This window comes from Scyliorhinus canicula, chromosome 11 (assembly GCF_902713615.1).
Source record: "Scyliorhinus canicula chromosome 11, sScyCan1.1, whole genome shotgun sequence".
NCBI classification, from domain to species: Eukaryota; Metazoa; Chordata; class Chondrichthyes; order Carcharhiniformes; family Scyliorhinidae; genus Scyliorhinus; species Scyliorhinus canicula.
In genome coordinates, this window is record NC_052156.1 from 83,328,886 (window position 1) to 83,349,372 (window position 20,487).

Sequence of the window (20,487 nt, forward strand, 5' to 3'; positions counted from 1 at the left end):
AATCCACCTTAGCGGTAGGAGCGGGAAGGTTGACACCTGTTTACGAAGCAAGTCCCACACCTGCAAACATCTGAATTTGTTTCCCATCACCAGCCCAAACTTTTCCTCCAGCGCCCTCATACCCGGAAAGCTGCCCTCTATGAACACATCCCCCATCACTCCCCATCCATACTCCCCAGGGCAAACCGGTGGTTATCACAAATTGGGGCCCAGACCGATGCTCCCACATGCCGCCTCCACTGGCCCCAAACTCTCAGGGCCGCCACCACCACGGGGCTGGTGGAGTAATGCCCTGGCAGGAGCGGCAGAGGCGCAGTTACCAACGACCCCAGACTGGTGCCTTTGCAAGAAGCCCCCCCCCCCCACCCACTTCCTGATCATGTTATGTTAGCCGCCCAATAATAATTGCTAAAATTTGGCAGTGCCAGCCCGCCGCTCTCCCCGGCTCCGCTCGAGCATTACCTTCCTTACCCACGGGGTCTTGCCCGCCCAGACAAAGCGCGTGATCACCCTGTTGACCCGCTTAAAAAAGGACCGCAGAATAAAAATGAGGAGACATTGAAATATAAATAGGGACCTCAAGAGGACCGTCATTTTCACCATTTGTACCCTCCGGCCAGCGACAACGGGAGCGTGTCCCATCTCCGGAAATCGTCCTTCATTTGGTCTACTAGCCAGGCCAGATTCAATTTATGCAGCTGGTCCCATTCCCCGCGCCACTTGGATACCCAGGTACCTAAAACTACCACTACTGACCTAAAAGGCAGCTTCCCCAGTCGCCCCTCCTGTCCCCTCGCCTGAACCACAAACATCTCATTCTTATCCATGTTTAGCTTATACCCCGAAAACCGGCCGAATTCCCCAAAAATCTTCATTATTTCCTCCATCCCGTCTACTGGGTTCGAAACGTACAGAAGCAGATCATCCGCATGGAGCGAAACCCTGTGCTCCCCGCACCCCACCCCCCGGGCCAGTCCCCTTCAGCCCCTTCAATCTCTCAGAGCAATTGCCAACGGCTCTATAGCCAGCGGAAACAACAGTGGGGAGAGGGGGCATCCCTGTCTCGCCCCCCCAGTGCAGTCTAAAGTAGTCCGAAGTTGTCCTGATCGTCCGCACACTTGCAACCGGAGCCTGATACAGTAACTTGACCCAGTCAGTAAAGCCCCGCCCAAATCCGAACCGTCCCAGTACCTCCCACAGATAGTCCCATTCTACCCAATCAAAAGCCTTTTCTGCATCCATTGCGATCACTACTTCAACCTCCCTACCTTCCGGGGGCATCATGATCACATTGAACAGCCTTCTTACATTGGCCACCAGCTGCCTACCCTTAACAAACCCGTCTGGTCCTCCCCAATAACGTCCAGAACAAGGTCCTCAATCCTGGAGGACAAGATTTTGGCCAGCAACTTGGCATCCACATTCAGCAGGGAGATCGGCCTGTAGGACCCACACAGCTTCGGGTTCTTGTCCTGCTTAAGAATTTGCAAAATCATTGCCTGTGACATCGTCGGGGGCAGCACCCCTCTTTCCCTTGCCTCATTGAACATCCTCATCAACACTGGCCCCAGTATCCCCAAGAACTTTTTATAGAACTCCACTGGGTACCCGTCCGGACCTGGGGCCTTACCTGCCTGCATGGCCTTCAAGCCCTCCACTATCTCCTCCAGCCCGATTGGCGGCCCCCAGTCCTTCTACCCGCTCTCCGTCCACCGTTGGGAAATTCAGCCCCTCCAAGAAGCACCTCATCCCCTCCGGCCCTGTAGGGGGTTCTGACCTGTACAGCCTACTGTAAAAATCTCTAACCGCCTTATTCATCTCTATCGAATCACCAACCAGGTTCCCCTCACCGTCCTTTACTTTCCCTATCTCCCTAGCTGCCTCCCTCTTCCTGAGCTGCTGTGAAAGCATTCTGCTGGTCTTCTCCCCATGTTCATAGATCGCCCCCCTCGCCTTTCTCAGCTGCTCCACCGTCCTCCCTGTGGTCAGCAAGCTAAACCCTGCCTGCAGCCTCCGCCGTTCCCTTAACAGCCCTGCCTCTGGGGTCTCCGCATACCTCTTATCGATCTGTAATATCTCCTTTACCAGTCTGTCCGTCTCTGCCCTGTCAACCTTCTCCCTTTGAACCCGGATCGCGATCAGCTACCCTCTGACCACCGCCTTCAGTGGTTCCCAAACCACGGCTACCAAAGTTTCCCCCGTGTCGTTGACCTGCAGGAAAATCTGAATACATTTCCTCAGCCGCTCGCACACCGCTTCATCTGCCAAAAGTCCCACATCCAACCTCCAGTGCGGGCACTGGTTACTGTCTTTACTTGCCTGCAGGTCAATCCAGTGCGGAGCATGATTTGAGATTGTAATCGCCGAATACCCCATGTCCACTACCCCAGCCAGAAAGACCCTGCTCAAGATAAATCAATCAATCTGGGAATTCACTTTATGCACATGTGAGTAGAACATAGAACATTACAGCGCAGTACAGTATCGGCCCACGATGTTGCGCCGTCCTGTGAAACCCCTCTGAAGTCCCTCCACACTATTCCTTTATCGTCCATATGCCTATCCAATGACCATTTGAATGCATTTAGTGTTGGCGAGTCCATTATTGTTGCAGGCAGGGCATTCCACGCCTTTACTACTCTCTGAGTAAAGAAGGAGAACTCCTTCGCCCTCGCCTGCCCAAACCTCCATGGATCCAACCCTCCTCCCATCAGCTCCATGAACCCTCTTAGTTCCTTTGCCATTGTTGGCACCCTGTCCGGTTTTGAGCTTGACCGGTGTAAGCCCGAGTCCATAACTGTATTGAAGTCACCTTCCATGACCAAACTATGCAAATCCAGGTCCGGTATCTTCCCCAGCATCCTCTTTATAAACTCCACATCATCCCAATTTGGTGCATATACATTCACTAACACCACCTTCACCCCCTCCAGTTTCCCACTGACCATAATATACCGACCTCCCATGTCCAAGACTATTCTACCCGCCTCAAACACCACCCGCTTAGTGATCAGGATCGCGACCCCTCTAACCTTGAATCTAGTCCCGAATGAAACACCTGGCTGACCCAGCCTTTCCTCAGTTTAACCTGGTCCGTTACCTTAAGGTGCGTCTCCTGTAACATCACCACGTCCGCCTTCAATCCCCTAAGATGCGCGAACAAACGTGCCCTTTTGACCGGCCCATTTAACCCTCGAACATTCCAGGTGATCAGCCTAGTTGGGGCTCTTTGTCCCCCCCTTTTAGGCCCGCCACCAGCCCATGATCCACCTCCACTGGTCTATCCCCAGGCAGCTCCCGATCTCCTCTCTGTCCCTCAGCCCAAGCTCCCTCGCCAGCAGAACACCCCCCCCCCCCCCCCCCCAGCATTAACACCCTGTAACCCAATCCCTTTCCTGAACCAAACACACTATCGCCCCGTCTAATGTAGCCCTGTCCCCCTCTCCTAACCTCGGGTACTCCAGCCCATCTAGAAATTCCTGCATCACCCGGCCTCCCTCAGGTTGCTCTGACCTGTACAACCTCTCATAGAATTCCTTAAAGATCTTGTTAATCTGATCTGGCTCTACCACCAATTTCCCTGCCCTGTCCCGCAACTGGACAATTTCCCTTGCCGCAGCCTCCCTCTGGAGCTGACCCACCAACATACGCTCGCCTCAATTGGCGTATCGGCTTCCTAGTAGATAGTCGGTCAAACCTCACCTGTAGTTCCTTCCTCTTTTCCAACTTCGCTGGGTCCCCATCTTCTGCATAACTCCTATCTATCTCCAGCATCTCATCTATTACCCTTTGCCGCTCCAACCTCTCCTCTTTGTCTAGCCTTGCTTTAAACGGGATCACCTCACCCCTCACCACCACCTATAGAGCCTCCCAGTCAACCGCCTTCGACACCTCACCCGTGCAGTTGAAACCTATGTATTCCTCAATTACTTTTTCAATTTTGTCACAGAACCCTCGATCCCCCAACAGTTCCACATCTAATTTCCACCCTGGTCTCTGTACCACCCCTTTCTCCAGTACCATATCCACCCAATGCGGAGCATGATCTGATATTGCAATTGATATTGTACTCTGACCCCTTAACCTCACCAGCAGCACCTTTCCCATCACAAAAATGTCGATCCACAAGTATACCTTATGGGCCACTGAGAAAAACGATTACTCTCGCTCCCTCGGGTGCAGAAACCTCCAAGGGTCCATCCCTCCCATTTCCACCATTAGCCCAGCCAACGCCTGGGACCTGTCCAACCTTGGCTCCTGCACCAAATTCCAGTCCCTCCCCACTATCCGTTTGTGTGAGCCCAAGTCGGGGATGGCCCCACACACCTTCTCAAATCCCTCATCATCCCAATTGGGAGCATACATACTTACCAGCACCGCTAGCCTCCCCTCCAGCGCCCCTGTTGCAATCGCATACAATAATAATCGCTTATTGTCACAATTGGGCTTCAATGAAGTTACTGTGAAAAGCCCCTAGTCGCCACATTCTGGCACCTGTTCGGCGAGGCCAGTACAGGAATTGAACCCATGCTGGTCTTGTTCTGCATTACAGGCCAGCTGTTTAGCCCACTATGCTAAACTAGCCCCTGATCTCTACCTCTGATCAGCAACCACCTTCATTTGGAACCGTACCCTTTTGCTGACCATTACCGCTACCCCTCGAGCCCTTCCATCAAATTCAGAGTGAAACACCTGGCTAACCCAGCCCTTTTTAAGTCTCACCTGGTCCTTCACTCGCAGGTGAGTCTCCTGCAGCATTGCTACATCGACCTTCAAACTTTTAAGATGCACAAGCACCCTTGACTGCACTTCCCAACCCCTTTACGTTCCACATGACTAAACGAACTGGGGGTCTCTCACCCCCGCCCCTTCTTATCCACCATCATCATACCACCGCGGCCTGCCCCATTAGCCTGCCCCGCCCCTGTCCGTTATTAACATCGAACCCCCTCCTCCCCCCCTTCCAGAATCCCCCCTACACTTCCCCTCAAAAAAATCCCACCCACTATCGATCCTCCCTCCCCTTCGTAGGCCCATCAAAACCTGCTAACCAGGCTGCAATGTCCGCAGCCCTCCTCATACCTCACCTCCGTTCACTAGCCGACTTTAGTTAGCTAGTGCGGGTGCCCCAACACCATCTCGAAAGCATACCGTTCCCTCCCACCCAGTCCCAGAAGAAAAAGAAAAACAATCTGACCCATGCCATTCAACAAAATAACATATAACCCGTTGCAAAACAAAAAAAAAAGAACAAAAGTGCCAATCAAACCAAACAAAAACTTAAACTCTATAACTCTATGTGAAGTCAAACAAGTTACAATGCAGGTCAGTGAAAAGAAAGTTTTCACATTTATACATTTTCCAGCTCCCCAATCACGGTCCACAATCTGTCTTCCAGCTCCACTCCTCACTTCTGTCCCAGGCCTTCTGCCTTCACAGATGCCTCAGCTGCCTCCACTGTTTCAAAATAAAAATCTTTGGTTTTGTGCGTCACCCTCAGCGTTGCTGGACATACCACAACAAATCGCACCCCCTTGTTGTACAGTACCGCCTTCACTCGGCCGAACGCAGCTCGTCTCTTTGCCACCTCCACCGTCAAATCCTGGTAAATCCTAACTCTACTACCATCCCACTGCACCTCCCGCTTCTGCTTCGCCCAGCTTAACACCTCCTTTACATGGTATTTATGGAAGCAGGTAATTACTGCTCTTGGCTCATTTACTTTGGGTTTTGGCCTTAACGACCGATGAGCTCAGTCCAGTTCCTACCGGGAGGGGTCTTCACCCTCCCCCATCAACTCCTCCAACATCTTAGCGAAGTACTCTGTTGGCCTCGAGCCTTCTGCCTCTTCGGCAAACCCAAAATCCTCAGATTGTGATGCCTCAATCGGTTCTCCAAGTCCTCGAGCTTTACTCTGAGCCCTCTGTTGACCTCCACAGCTCGTCCCGCATCGAGGTGAGCTGGTCGCTGTTCTGCGATACGGCCTCCTCCACTTCCTTCATTTTTCACCTTGTTCCCAGATCATTATTCTGAGTCTCTGGATTACTAGTCCAGCGACAATACCGCCATGCCACTGCCTCCCCTTGCAGAGTGGTCTGGCCTTGACTATCCAAGCATCTCCTACATTTGATCCCATACACCAAGCTGTGACTGAGCACACATTCGGAGCTCTGTTGCTGCATCACCATATGGTTTTGTTGCCCAGCATCACGTATTGTCGCAAAATGCTTTATTTATAGATAGAGATAGAGAAATACAGCACAGAACAGGCCCTTCGGCCCACGATGTTGCCCCGAACTTTTGTCCTAGGTTAATCATAGAATTTTGGACAATTTTTCATGGCCAATCCACCCAACCTGCACATCTTTGGACTGTGGGAGGAAACCGGAGTACCCGGAGGAAACCCACGCAGTCACGGGGAGGATGTGCAGACTCCACACGGACAGTGACCCAAGTCGAAATCGAACTTGGGACCCTGGAGCTGTGAAGCAATTGTGCTATCCACAATGCTACCGTGCTGCCCTTAAGAAGTTAACCTACACTCCATTATTCTACCCTAATCCATGTACCTATCCAATAGCCGCTTGAAGGTCCCTAACTTTTCCGACTCAACTACTTCCACAGGCAGTGCATTCCATGCCCCCACTACTCTCTGCGTAAAGAACCTACCTCTGACATCCCCTCTATATCTTCCACCATTTATCTTAAATTTATGTCCCCTTGTAATGGTGTGTTCCACCCGGGGAAAAAGTCTCTGACTGTCTACTCTATCTATTCCCCTAATCATCTTATAAACCTCTATCAAGTCGCCCCTCATCCTTCTCCGTTCTAATGAGAAAAGGCCTAGCACCCTCAACCTTTCCTCGTATGACCTACTCTCCATTCCAGGCAACATCCTGGTAAATCTCCTTTGCACCTTTTCCAAAGTTTCCACATCCTTCCTAAAATGAGGTGACCAGAACTGCACACAGTACTCCAAATGTGGCCTGACCAAGGTTTTGTACAGCTGCATCATCACCTCACGGCTCTTAAATTTAATCCCTCTGCTAATGAACGCTAGCACACCATAGGCCTTCTTCACAGCTCTATCCACTTGAGTGGCAACGTTCAAAGATCTATGAACATAGACCCCAAGATCTCTCTGCTCCTCCACATTACCAAGAACTCTACCATTAACCCTGTATTCCGCATTCATATTTGTCCTTCCAAAATGGACAACCTCACACTTGTCAGGGTTAAACTCCATCTGCCACTTCTCAGCCCAGCTCTGCATTCTATCTATGTCTCTTTGAAGCCGACAACAGCCCTCCTCACTATCCACAACTCCACCAATCTTCGTATCATCTGCAAATTTACTGACCCACCCTTCAACACCCTCATCCAAGCCGTTAATGAAAATCACAAACAGCAGAGGACCCAGAACTGATCCCTGCGGTACGCCACTGATAACTGGGCTCCAGGCTGAATATTTGCCATCCACCACCACTCTCTGTCTTCTATCGGTTAGCCAGTTTGTTATCCAACTGGCCAAATTTCCCACTATCCCATGCCTCCTTACTTTCTGCACAAGCCTACAATGGGGAACCTTATCAAATGCCTTACTAAAATCCATGTACACTACATCCACTGCTTTACCTTCATCCACATGCTTGGTCACCTCCTCAAAGAAGTCAATAAGACTTGTAAGGCAAGACCTACCCCTCACAAATCCATGCTGACTATCCCGAATCAAGCAATGCCTTTCCAGATGCTCAGAAATCCTATCCCTCAGTACCCTTTCCATTACTTTGCCTACCACCGAAGTAAGACTAACTGGCCTGTAATTCCCAGTGTTATCCCTATTCCCTTTTTTGAACAGGGGCACGACATTCGCCACTCTCCAATCCTCTGGTACCACCCCTGTTGACAGCGAGGACGAATAGATCATTGCCAACGGCTCTGCAATTTCATTTCTTGCTTCCCATAGAATCCTTGGATATATCCCGTCAGGCCCGGAGGACTTGTCTATCCTCAAGTTTTTCAAAACGCGCAACACATCTTCCTTCCTGACAAGTACCTCCTCAAGCTTATCAGTCTGCTTCACGCTGTCCTCTCCAACAATATGGCCCCTCTCGTTTGTAAATACTGAAGAAAAATACTTGTTCAAGACCTCTCCTATCTTTTCAGACTCAATACACAATCTCCCGCTACTGTCCTTAATCGGACCTACCCTCGCTCTAGTCATTCTCATATTTCTCACATATGTGTAAAAGGCCTTGGAGTTTTCCTTGATCCTACCCGCCAAAGATTTTTCATGCCCTCTCTTAGCTCTCCTAATCCCTTTCTTCAGTTCCCTCCTGGCTATCTTGTATCCCTCCAGCGCCCTGTCTGAACCTTGTTTCTTCAGCCTTACATAAGTCTCCTTCTTCCTCTTAACAAGACATTCAACCTCTCTTGTCAACCATGGTTCCCTCACTCGACCATCTCTTCCCTGCCTGACAGGGACATACATATCAAAGACACGCAGTGCCTGTTCCTTGAACAAGTTCCACATTTCACTTGTGTCCTTCCCTGACAGCCTATGTTCCCAACTTCTGCACTTCAATTCTTGTCTGACAGCATTGTATTTACCCTTCCCCCAATTATAAACCTTGCCCTGTTGCACGCACCTATCCCTCTCCATAACTAAAGTGAAAGTCACAGAATTGTGGTCACTACCTCCAAAATGCTCCCCCACTAACAAATCTATCACCTGCCCTGGTTCATTACCAAGTACTAAATCCAATATGGCCTCCCCTCTGGTCGGACAATCTACATACTGTGTTAGAAAAGCTTCCTGGACACACTGCACAAACACTACCCCATCCAAACTATTTGATCTAAAGAATTTCCACTCAATGTTTGGGAAGTTGAAGTCACCCATGACTACTACCCTGTGACTTCTGCACCTTTCCAAAATCTGTTTCCCAATCTGTTCCTCCACATCTCTGCTGCTATTGGGGGGCCTATAGAAAACTCCCAACAAGGTGACTGCTCCTTTCCTATTTCTAACTTCAACCCATATTACCTCAGTAGGCAGATCCCCCTCGAACTGCCTTTCTGCAGCTGTTATGCTATCTCTAATTAACAATGCCACCCCCCCCCCCCCACCTCTTTTACCATCCTCCCTAATCTTGTTGAAACATCTATAACCAGGGACCTCCAACAACCATTTCTGCCCCTCTTCTATCCAAGTTTCCGTGATAGCCACCACATCGTAGTCCCAAGTACCGATCCATGCCTTAAGTTCACCCACCTTATTCCTGATGCTTCTTGCATTAAAGTATACACACTTCAACCCATCTCCTTGCCTGCAAGTACTCTCCTTTGTCATTGTTACCTTCCCCACTGCATCACTACGTGCTTTGGCGTCCTGACTATCGTCTTCCTTAGTTGCTGGACTACAGATCCGGTTCCCATTCCCCTGCCAAATTAGTTTAATCCCTCCCGAAGAGTACTAGAAAACCTCCCCCCCAGGATATTGGTGCCTCTCTGGTTCAGATGCAACCCGTCCTGCTTGTACAGGTCCCACCTTCCCCAGAATGCGCTCCAATTATCCAAATACCGGAAGCCCTCCCTCCTACACCATTCCTGCAGCCACGTCTTCAACTGCACTCTCTCCCTATTCCTAGCCTCGCTATCACGTGGCACCGGCAACAAACCAGAGATGACAACTCTGTCTGTCCTGGCCTTTAACTTCCAGCCTAACTCCCTAAACTTGTTTATTACCTCCACACCCTTTTTCCTACCTACATCGTTGGTACCAATGTGCACCACGACTTCTGGCTGCTCACCCTCCCCCTTCAGGATCCTGAAGACACGATCCGAGACATCCCTGGCCCTGGCACCCGGGAGGCAACATACCTTTCGGGAGTCTCGCTCGCGACCACAGAATCTCCTATCTATGCCCCTAACCATTGAATCTCCTATTACTATTGCTTTTCTATGCTCCCCCCTTCCCTTCTGAGCCCCAGAGCCAGACTCAGTGCCAGAGACCTGGCCGCTGGGGCCTTCCCCCAGTAGGTCATCCCCCCCAACAGCATCCAAAACGGTATACTTGTTTTGAAGGGGAACGGCCACGAGGGATCCCTGCACTGTTTGCCTGTTAGTTTTCTTTCCCCTGACTGTAACCCAGCTACTCTTGTCCAGTACCTTTGGTGTGGCTACCTCCCTGTAACTCTTCTCTATAACCCCCTCTGCCTCCCGGATGATCCGAAGTTCATCCAGCTCCAGTACCTTAACACCGTCTCTGAGGAGCTGGAGTTGGGTGCACTTCCCGCACGTATAGTCAGCGGGGACACCAGTGGTATCCCTCACCACCCACATCCTACAGGAGGAGCATGCAACTGCCCTAGCCTTCCATCCCCTGTTACTTTACAGAATTAGCTGCCCCGTGGACCAACTGGACCTCCACCCTCCGACTCTGCTCCCAGTCAGCTGTACTCTAAACTCCTGGCTCCCTTCACGCTCTTTGATAAATATAGGAAATGAAATGTAAGGAGCACCTTACTCCCTCCTCACCTAACTCCCTCAGTCACCAAACTCTCACTGTAGCACTCAAATGCCACAAGCTCAGCACTCCCTCAGTCACCAAACTCTCACTGTCGCACTCAAATGCCACAAGCTCAGCACTCCCTCAGTCACCAAACTCTCACTGTCGCACTCAAATGCCACAAGCTCAGCACTCCCTCAGTCACCAAACTCTCACTGTCGCACTCAAATGCCACAAGCTCAGCACTCCCTCAATCACCAAACTCTCACTGTAGCACTCAAATGCCACAAGCTCAGCACTCAGTGCAAACAAAAACCATATAGGTACTTATCTTCAAAACCCAAATAGACAGGCCTTGCATCCCACCAGTGGTGCACTGAGCTGTACAGACCAGATGATGCCCATGATCTGTATGAAGTTAGCTAGTCTCGGATGAGGATGATAGTAGGTTCATTAAAGTTAACCTACTTGCTATTGGAAGAAAAGAATAGCCAGGGTTCTCACCCAGCCAGTACCCAGACACCTTAGCACTTTGATGTGTGGCTAATTGTAGTGTGCTTGGGAGGACCAGTGATGTTGTACCTATGATTCCTAAATCTATCTGATTTTTGGGCTTTGCTCAAGTCATTTTTGGGGTTATTGTAGATAAATTAATTGGCAGAGATTGGTTGCAGTGATTTGTCAGCAATTTCATTATTGTTGTATCATGCCAGTCCCACATTGGTAGAAAGTGATCTAGATAAAGTGTAGTGTGTTTTCCTCTGGCAAAGCCTATGCTTTAGGGAGGACAAGATGAGGCCCAGCTGTGCTGTCATCCACAGCTAATTCTGCTGACCTTCACTATCTGGAATCATCTGGAGAGTGATCACTGGTTCGGTTAGTGGGAGGTGCCCAGGACCCGTGGAATTGTGGCCCAAAAAGAGTTGGCATCTTCACTAGGCAGATGGGTAAGAATAAATAAAGTTTTAAACTTTATTTATTCCTTCAGGTAGATTCTCACCTCCATGATGTTCATGTTAAGTCTCCTTTTTATTAGTTTTTCAAGTCATAGTCAAAGAGTAAAACCTATCTTGAAATTATATGTTACAGCTTGGGGTGGGGACTGTTCTATTGTGATACACATGGCAGCACAGCTGTACAATGGATGGACCAGTTAGGTCTTGTCTGTCAATTTGTATGTACAGTGTGGGCAGTATTGAAAATCAGTCAAAAGTTGAAAGCAGTGGATTTGTAGTAGTCTCTCAAATTTATAGTAGTTTTGAAAATCCTCACAATGTGACTTGCCTGAGGTCTAGAAGGAGTCTCTCACACTCTACTTTCCATGCACGCAAGATTAAACACCTTTACTGGTGCTGCCATGGGTCAGCCCAGCAGAAAGGCCTCTGGCTACACTGTAGTCAGAAGGTTGTCCAGAGGGTCAAAGGTGCATATAATTACTACTTCCTGTATAAAACAAGATAGTACTTTGAAGAAAATATGTTCCTTCTGCACTATACCTTATGTTGTGGACCTCAGTATCTTATTTAAATATTCCTCTAGGGAGCTTTAGAATTCTCACAGTGTTACTTCCTGGGTGGCGATAACAATACACTTGCTGTGAACAGATCCATAAATAATATCAACTCGCTTCAGAAGAAGAGACTGGAGAAGGGAAGGTAAGGATTCATCCTGCTACCGATCACTGAGTTCTGCCTTTCTCTAAGTGAATAAGATGTTCATTATAATTGTACAATTTGCAAATGTAACTGGGGCCAGTGGTCAATGCTCAGAAATTGTTATTGTCAGGCAGCACGGTAGCACGAGTGGATAGCTCCGTGACTTTACAGCGCCAGGGTCCCAGGTTCGATTCCCCACTGGGTCATTGTCTGTGCGGAGTCTGCACGTTCTCCCCGTGTCTGCATGGGTTTCCTCCGGTTGCTCCGGTTTTCTCCCACAGTCCAAAGACATGCAGGTTAGGTGGATTGGCCATGATAAATTGCCCTTAGTGACCAAAAAGGTTTGAGGTTATTGGGTTACAGGGATGGATAGATAGATAGAGATAGAGAAATACAGCACAGAACAGGCCCTTCGGCCCACGATGTTGTGCCGAACTTTTGTCCTAGGTTAATAATAGAATTTTGGACACTACGGGGAATTTTTCATGGCCAATCCACCCAACCTGCACATTTGTGGACTGTGGGAGGAAACCGGAGTACCCGGAGGAAACCCACGCACACACGTGGAGGGTGTGTAGACTCCACAGAGACAGTGACCCATGTCGAAATCGAACTTGGGACCCTGGAGCTGTGAAGCAATTGTGCTATCCACAATGCTACCGAGCTGCCCTTAAGAAGAAGTTAACCTACACTCCATTATTCTACCCTAATCCATGTACCTATCCAATAGCCGCTTGAAGGTCCCTAACGTTTCCGACTCAACTACTTCCACAGGCAGTGCATTCCATGCCCCCACTACTCTCTGGGTAAAGAACCTACCTCTGACATCCCCTCTATCTTCCACCATTTACCTTAAATTTATGTCCCCTTGTAATGGTGTGTTCCACCCGGGGAAAAAGTCTCTGACTGTCTACTCTATCTATTCCCCTGATCATCTTATAAACCTCTATCAAGTCGCCCTTCTCCGTTCTAATGAGAAAAGGCCTAGCACCTTCAACCTTTCCTCGTATGACCTACTCTCCATTCCAGGCAACATCCTGGTAAATCTCCTTTGTACCTTTTCCAAAGCTTCCGCATCCTTCCTAAAATGAGGCGACCAGAACTGCACACAGTACTCCAAATGTGACCTGACCAAGGTTTTGTACAGCTGCATCATCACCTCACGGCTCTTAAATTCAATCCTTCTGCTAATGAACGCTAGCACACCATAGGCCTTCTTCACAGCTCTATCCACTTGAGTGGCAACTTTCAAAGATCTATGAACATAGACCCCAAGATCTCTCTGCTCCTCCACATTGCCAAGAACCCTACCGTTAACCCTGTATTCCGCATTCATATTTGCCCTTCCAAAATGGACAACCTCACACTTTTCAGGGTTAAACTCCATCTGCCACTTCTCAGCCCAGCTCTGCATCCTATCTATGTCTCTTTGAAGCCGACAACAGCCCTCCTCACTATCCACAACTCCACCAATCTTCGTATCATCTGCAAATTTACTGACCCACCCTTCAACTCCCTCATCCAAGTCGTTAATGAAAATCACAAACAGCAGAGGACCCAGAACTGATCCCTGCGGTACGCCACTGATAACTGGGCTCCAGGCTGAATATTTGCCATCCACCACCACTCTCTGTCTTCTATCGGTTAGCCAGTTTGTTATCCAACTGGCCAAATTTCCCACTATCCCATGCCTCCTTACTTTCTGCACAAGCCTACAATGGGGAACCTTATCAAATGCCTTACTAAAATCCATGTACACTACATCCACTGCTTTACCTTCATCCACATGCTTGGTCACCTCCTCAAAGAAGTCAATAAGACTTGTAAGGCAAGACCTACCCCTCACAAATCCATGCTGACTATCCCTAATCAAGCAGTGCCTTTCCAGATGCTCAGAAATCCTATCCCTCAGTACCCTTTCCATTACTTTGCCTACCACCGAAGTAAGACTAACTGGCCTGTAATTCCCAGGGTTATCCCGATTCCCTTTTTTGAACAGGGGCACGACATTCGCCACTCTCCAATCCTCTGGTACCACCCCTGTTGACAGCGAGGACGAAAAGATCATTGCCAACGGCTCTGCAATTTCATTTCTTGCTTCCCATAGAATCCTTGGATATATCCCGTCAGGCCCGGGGGGCTTGTCTATCCTCCAGTTTTTCAAAACGCGCAACACATCTTCCTTCCTGACAAGAATCTCCTCTAGCTTATCAGTCTGTTTCACACTGTCCTCTCCAACAATATGGCCCCTCTCGTTTGTAAATACTGAAGAAAAATACTTGTTCAAGACCTCTCCTATCTCTTCAGACTCAATACACAATCACCCGCTACTGTCCTTGATCGGACCTACCCTCGCTCTAGTCATTCTCATATTTCTCACATATGTGTAAAAGGCCTTGGGATTTTCCTTGATCCTACCTGCCAAAGATTTTTCATGCCCTCTCTTAGCTCTCCTAATCCCTTTCTTCAGTTCCCTCCTGGCTATCTTGTATCCCTCCAGCGCCCTGTCTGAACCTTGTTTCTTCAGCCTTACATAAGTCTCCTTCTTCCTCTTAACAATGATGTGGAGATGCCGGCGTTGGACTGGGGTGAGCACAGTAAGAAGTCTTACAACACCAGGTTAAAGTCCAACAGGTTTGTTTCAAACACGAGCTTTCGGAGCACGGCTCCTTCTTCAGGTGATCAAAGATGCAGAGAGAGAGGTAACTCCAGGTTAAAGAGGTGTGAATTGTCCCAAGCCAGTTCGACTGAACTGGCTTGGGACAATTCACACCTCTTTAACCTGGAGTTACCTCTCTCTCTGCATCTTTGATGATTTGATTGCCTGCAGGTGCTCGCATTCCGGGGCATCTCTGACTGTGTCTATATAAACATTTCTGGAACAAGCCTTTCCATTCACCTGAAGAAGGAGCCGTGCTCCGAAAGCTCGTGTTTGAAACAAACCTGTTGGACTTTAACCTGGTGTTGTAAGACTTCTTACTGTCCTCTTAACAAGACATTCAACCTCTCTTGTCAACCATGGTTCCCTCACTCGACCATCTCTTCCCTGCCTGACAGGGACATACATATCAAAGACACGCAGTACCTGTTCCTTGAACAAGTTCCACATTTCACTTGTGTCCTTCCGTGACAGCCTATGTTCCCAACTTCTGCACTTCAATTCTTGTCTGACAGCATTGTATTTACCCTTTCCCCAATTATAAACCTTGCCCTGTTGCACGCACCTATCCCTCTCCATAACTAAAGTGAAAGTCACAGAATTGTGGTCACTACCTCCAAAATGCTCCCCCACTAACAAATCTATCACCTGCCCTGGTTCATTACCAAGTACTAAATCCAATATGGATAGGGTGGAAGTGAGGGCTTAAGTGGGCAGTGCAGACTCGATGGGCTCAATGGCCTCCTGCACTGTATGTTCTATGTTCAAAGAGAGGTTTGTGCTCAGTTGGGATGTCACCTGCTTTATGGCTAAATAAGCTGCTGGCACTCACTTTCCACTCTCACACATGAAGATTGGCACTTTGGATGAAGAGTGTCTGGGTGATGCCATGTGTCAGGGTCTTCAGGAGAACTGGGTGTTCAGGTCAGTTCTTTTCCCGTTTGCAACTTGGATTTTTGTGTCAAAAGATAAGAAAAGGTTCCTGGAAAATTGACAACAATTGAACACCAAAAGTCAAAACTGAAAATATTTTTCATGAACGAAAATTTCAGTTATTAATTCACAGCTGAGGACATTGTGAAGCTTAAAAGTGTTGGAGAGGAGATGAGATAAATTGTAGAAGAATTAGATGGGGTCAAGCGTGATTAAAAATATCTATTGTGCTGTAGTATTTTGCCATCTGAGTGTTTTGACATTGTTCAACTGAAACAATAATTTCATCCACATTTTCTTAAGGCATTTATCTTTAGCCCAAATATATGGTTCTTACAGAAGTTCCCCAAACCATGTGATAATTATTTTAATCACTTCTGGGTTTTTATGGTTGCCCCTCAGCCTACAACAATTCCTTCCCCCCCACCCCCCAAATTGGCAATGCCCTGTGTAGATGCTAACTCCTTAGCAAGTGCCTTATTCCTAACTTTGACTCCTGAAAAATGCTATCCACCTGGCAAGTGCAAATTTCTCTGTGATGCACCCCGATTTTTATATCCTTTTTGAAAATAACGTTGCAACATATAACCTAAGTTTGGGAACCAATATAGACAAAACTCTTTAATCAAATAAGGACCAATACGAAAAGTTCCTAGCTTGGCCCTAATAATAATCTGGTGTTTGGTCTGTTTCCTTGAGCCAATCAGCTTAGCATCCCTTCTAATTGCTAACTATAACTTGGATCTAAACAGGGGCCCCAGGAATACCTGATGCTCAGACCCCTTCCTGTCTATAACTTCAGTTTTTTTCTTAAAGCACCATTACATTATTTAATGAGACATACAAGTGAAAACTTTTCATCACTAAGTTCATATACAGTATAATTTGATAATGTAAGCCTTATTAATTACCCAAATATGTCAACAAGGTGAAGTCTAACAATGTTGAGGGAGAGAGTGGGGGCGGGTGTAAGAAAAGCGCCTTGTTGAGGTGGGGAACAAGCTGTGACTTCAGTTAACGTCCATTCCTGTGTTGAATTGTGTTTCATTGCAGAATTACCTGGGGCTTGCCGTTGGATGTTGTCCAGTGGGATATCTGTAACCTGCCTCTAAAGACCAGCTCTGTAGATGTGGTAATATCTGATATGCCTTTTGGAAAGAGGTACGACACTAACTGTGAAATTAATTTAATAATCACTAGAAACAAAACAACTGATCACTCATGAGTTTATGGGATATTCGGGCGTGCAAAAATGGTCACCCCCATGTGCTTATGTAATAGCAGTCATTCCAGTTCAAAGCAATTCATGGTGAAATGCTGTGACACATTTCATAAATGTGTTAAGATGCTATACTGTGGGGTTGTCTGATTCTGGTCTTCTGTGTATTACTCCTGTCACTGATGACCGAGCATTCACCTGCTCCCTCCCAAAACCCCTCCATCTGTCCACATTTAAGAATTACTCAAAACGCTTGACCATTAAGTTATCACCCACACTTTCTAAGTTCTCCAATTCTCAGTATACAGGTGCACGAAATACCGTGCACTTTTTTTCGAGCGCCAACAAGACGTCACGAGTGCAGCTGATAGCAATTGATTTTGGAGTCCATTGGTGAATATGCCACCCCAGGAATACTCTAGACTGCCAATAGGTTCAGGGAAACATCTGTGTTCCACCTCACTCTTGAACTGTAGCACTGAAATAAGTACTAACATTATAATGTATTAAATATCAATGGTACACTATGCAGTGAAAATCTAGATTTGAAAGGTCCCATGCCATGAGATGTTTACCCAAATTAGGTGTTTTGTTTCTAGGTAATCTGCCCACAGATCCAATAGAACCAGAGGTGGAAGGTTAAAGCCCAAGATCACTTCTGAGTGAGGCTGTCTCTATAATTTTGAGAAACACCCATGCGATAAGAAATCCTCAGTGAGGCTACTATGCTCCTGAAAAATCCCACGGTTTTGGAAGTAGTGGCGAACATTATGGTGTCCCTGGAAATAAAGAACTAGCATTAAACTGGTGACCTGTTACTTTGTTGTTTATTCATGGGCATAACTGGAGGCCAGCAGTCATTGCTGTCCCTAGTTGTGAAGAGACAGTGATGGTGGATTGCCTTCTTGAGCAGCTGCAGTCCATGTGCAGAAGATGATAGCTGCACCCATTGCTCCTTCCGGCCTCTATTGGTTCTCCAGTATAAGAGACTTGTACCTTACACTGCCTCTGACATAAAGTCGCAGGAGCCACAGCAAACTGGGTTCTGGTTGCTGAGGAGGAGGAGAAAAGCTAACGAAAGCCTTGTATTTATATAGCATGTTTCATGACCATCGGACATCTCAAAGCACTTAACAGCTAGTGAAATACTTTGATGTATAATCGCTTTTGTAATGTAGAAAGTGCAGCAGCTAATTTGAATACGGCAAGCTCCCAAAAGCAGAAATGTGGTAATGGTCAGAGAATCTGTGTTTGTGATGTTGATGTAGGGATAACTATTGGCCAGGACACCAGGAAAAACATCTCTGCAATACTTGGAAATAATGCCTTAGAATCTTTCCCGTCGATCTCAGGGGGTAGAAGGGACCTCAGTTTAACATCTCATGAGACAGAGGGCATCTCCAACAGAGCAGGCCAATCCACCTAACCTGCATATCTTTGGACTGAGAGTGGAAACCGGAGCATCCAGAAGAATCCGGAGCACGCAGACATGGGGACAAAGTGTAAACTTCCCACAGTCACCCAAGGTTGATATTGAACCCGGATCCCTGACACTATGAGGCAGCAGTGCTAACCACTGTGCCGCTGAGAGTGTCACACTGAGAAATTTTACAGGTCCTGTTTCTGCTAACCATGTTTATTCATGATCCGTGTCATTTAATTATAGCCACTGGCCTCTACACACCCTTTGAGTAGGAAATGGAACTGGTTACAGCCCTTGAAGGTGTCTGATTTGGCTCTGTTCCATGTTGAATAGCTGGTCATGGTTTGTACAGAGGCAAACCTGTGGTTTAGGGAGAGGAAATGTAGCTGGCGTGTTCCCTCCAGATTCTTGTCATCTTTGGGGTTGGTTAAAAGACCACTCTAAAGTTCAGAAAATGTTGACTGCTTTCAATATGTTGACTAAAACTAGGATGGGCTCGAGGAGAAAAAATTGGGACCTGTATCCAGCCTGTCTGAAGGAAATGGGGCGCATTTGCAGACCAGAGACTGGCAGAGCAGCCCTCCTAACTCAGGACAAGAAATGCTTTATAAAGGTAAGACTGTGTCTGTATTCCTGTGATTATCCTGTCAAAGTAGGACATGGAGCCCCAATTGAAATCGTGCGAGATGTTAATGTATCGAGTTTCACAGAGGAATTTGGTTGCAGCCTGCTAAGTGAAGACCTTGTATCAACCAATGGTTGCTCATTGCAGTGATAGCCTGACATTGGTTTGAGAAGTCTATAGTATATTGGGGCAGTTTGTTATGTAATCCCAGCACATTGGGAGACTGATCGAGATGACTCTTTACCTACTTCATGGCCTTTGTAGCCAGCAGATGAGAAGTTTTCATTATATCAGTACGGACTAGATTTGGTCCTGGAAGTGAAAGGATGGTATGAGCTGACCTCTTGTGTACGTATGTGCCATGCTGAGAATCAATTTCCTTTTATAAATTTAGAGTACCCAATTTTTTTTTTCCAATTAAGGGGCAATTTAGTGTGGTCAATCTACCTACCCAACACATTATTGCGTTGAGGGGGTGAGACCCAAGCTAAAACGGCGAGAATGTGCAAACTCCACACGGACTGTGACCCGGAGCTGGGATCAAACCAGGGTCTCTGTTGTCGCCAGGCAGAAGTGCTAACCACTGCGCCACTTTGCCGCCCCGTCCGTACTGAGAATCAAATTCTGAATCTACTTCAGTTAATCTTCTTGGTCTCTGCTTGGTGACTCAGTCATCTCATATTAAGTTTATGTAGCAACCCCCCCCCCACACAAAAAAACTCCAGAACCCACCATTTCCCTGGCTGTGTCCAGACTGATCATATTGGGGGCAGATCCAGCCAAATGCATCTCATGATGCCATCCTAACCCATGACAGATTTTCCAAGCAGGTGGTCCATTTTTCCATTTCCAACTGTCAGAAGGTGGCACCCTCCTACATTCAGATTGTATAGACTATAGCCTGATGACAAACCTGCTACCAATTTTTGCTGCTCTTCCCAACATTATGGGAGTTTAAGATCTAAATTAGTGGGCAAACGATAGGGAGTGTGAACCCATTGCCTATCAATGCTGCAGCATTGAAGCAGCACACTGCCTGTCTATACCAATGGTGATTATTACTGTGGTAACACTTTAATATAATCCATTAGATGGACTGAGTAATAAATAACTCCTCCAGAGACTGCTAAGTATACAACCTTTTAAGTAGATGATGCTTACATGGCACACATGCATAATTTTAGCATAGGTAGTGATAGGTAGTGGCATTAGTGTCTCTTGTTTCAGCTTTTGATCATCATAAAAACTTCTGTTTGTGTCCGTCTTTGCGCATCTGCGTGCCTGTGCGCCTCTGCGCGTCTAAACATGCGCATTTGTCTACATGTGTGTCCATGAATGTGCATGTGTCTGCATGTGTGTCAGTGTGTGCCTGTATCTGTCTGTTTGCATGTCTGCCATGTGTGCACATGTGTGTGTGGCCAGTAACTTGAGTCAGTACCACTCCGTGCTGAGCCAGGGCCACA

General features: G+C 47.5%; 1 protein-coding gene across 3 annotated transcripts in view; it reads left to right on the top strand.

Moving 5' to 3' along the window:
- Nucleotides 1–20,487, top strand: part of thumpd3 (THUMP domain containing 3) — a 60,059-nt gene that overhangs the window by 36,755 nt on the left and 2,817 nt on the right. For 2 of the 3 annotated variants that reach the window (XM_038810795.1, XM_038810796.1), the window contains exons 7-9: nucleotides 12,050–12,165; nucleotides 16,811–16,918; nucleotides 18,889–19,012. In XM_038810795.1, coding sequence (XP_038666723.1) covers nucleotides 12,050–12,165; nucleotides 16,811–16,918; nucleotides 18,889–19,012 — 348 coding nt within the window. Of the gene's footprint in view, nucleotides 1–12,049; nucleotides 12,166–16,810; nucleotides 16,919–17,575; nucleotides 17,785–18,888; nucleotides 19,013–20,487 lie in introns of those variants that run through there. The other variant, XM_038810797.1, reaches the window with a different exon arrangement.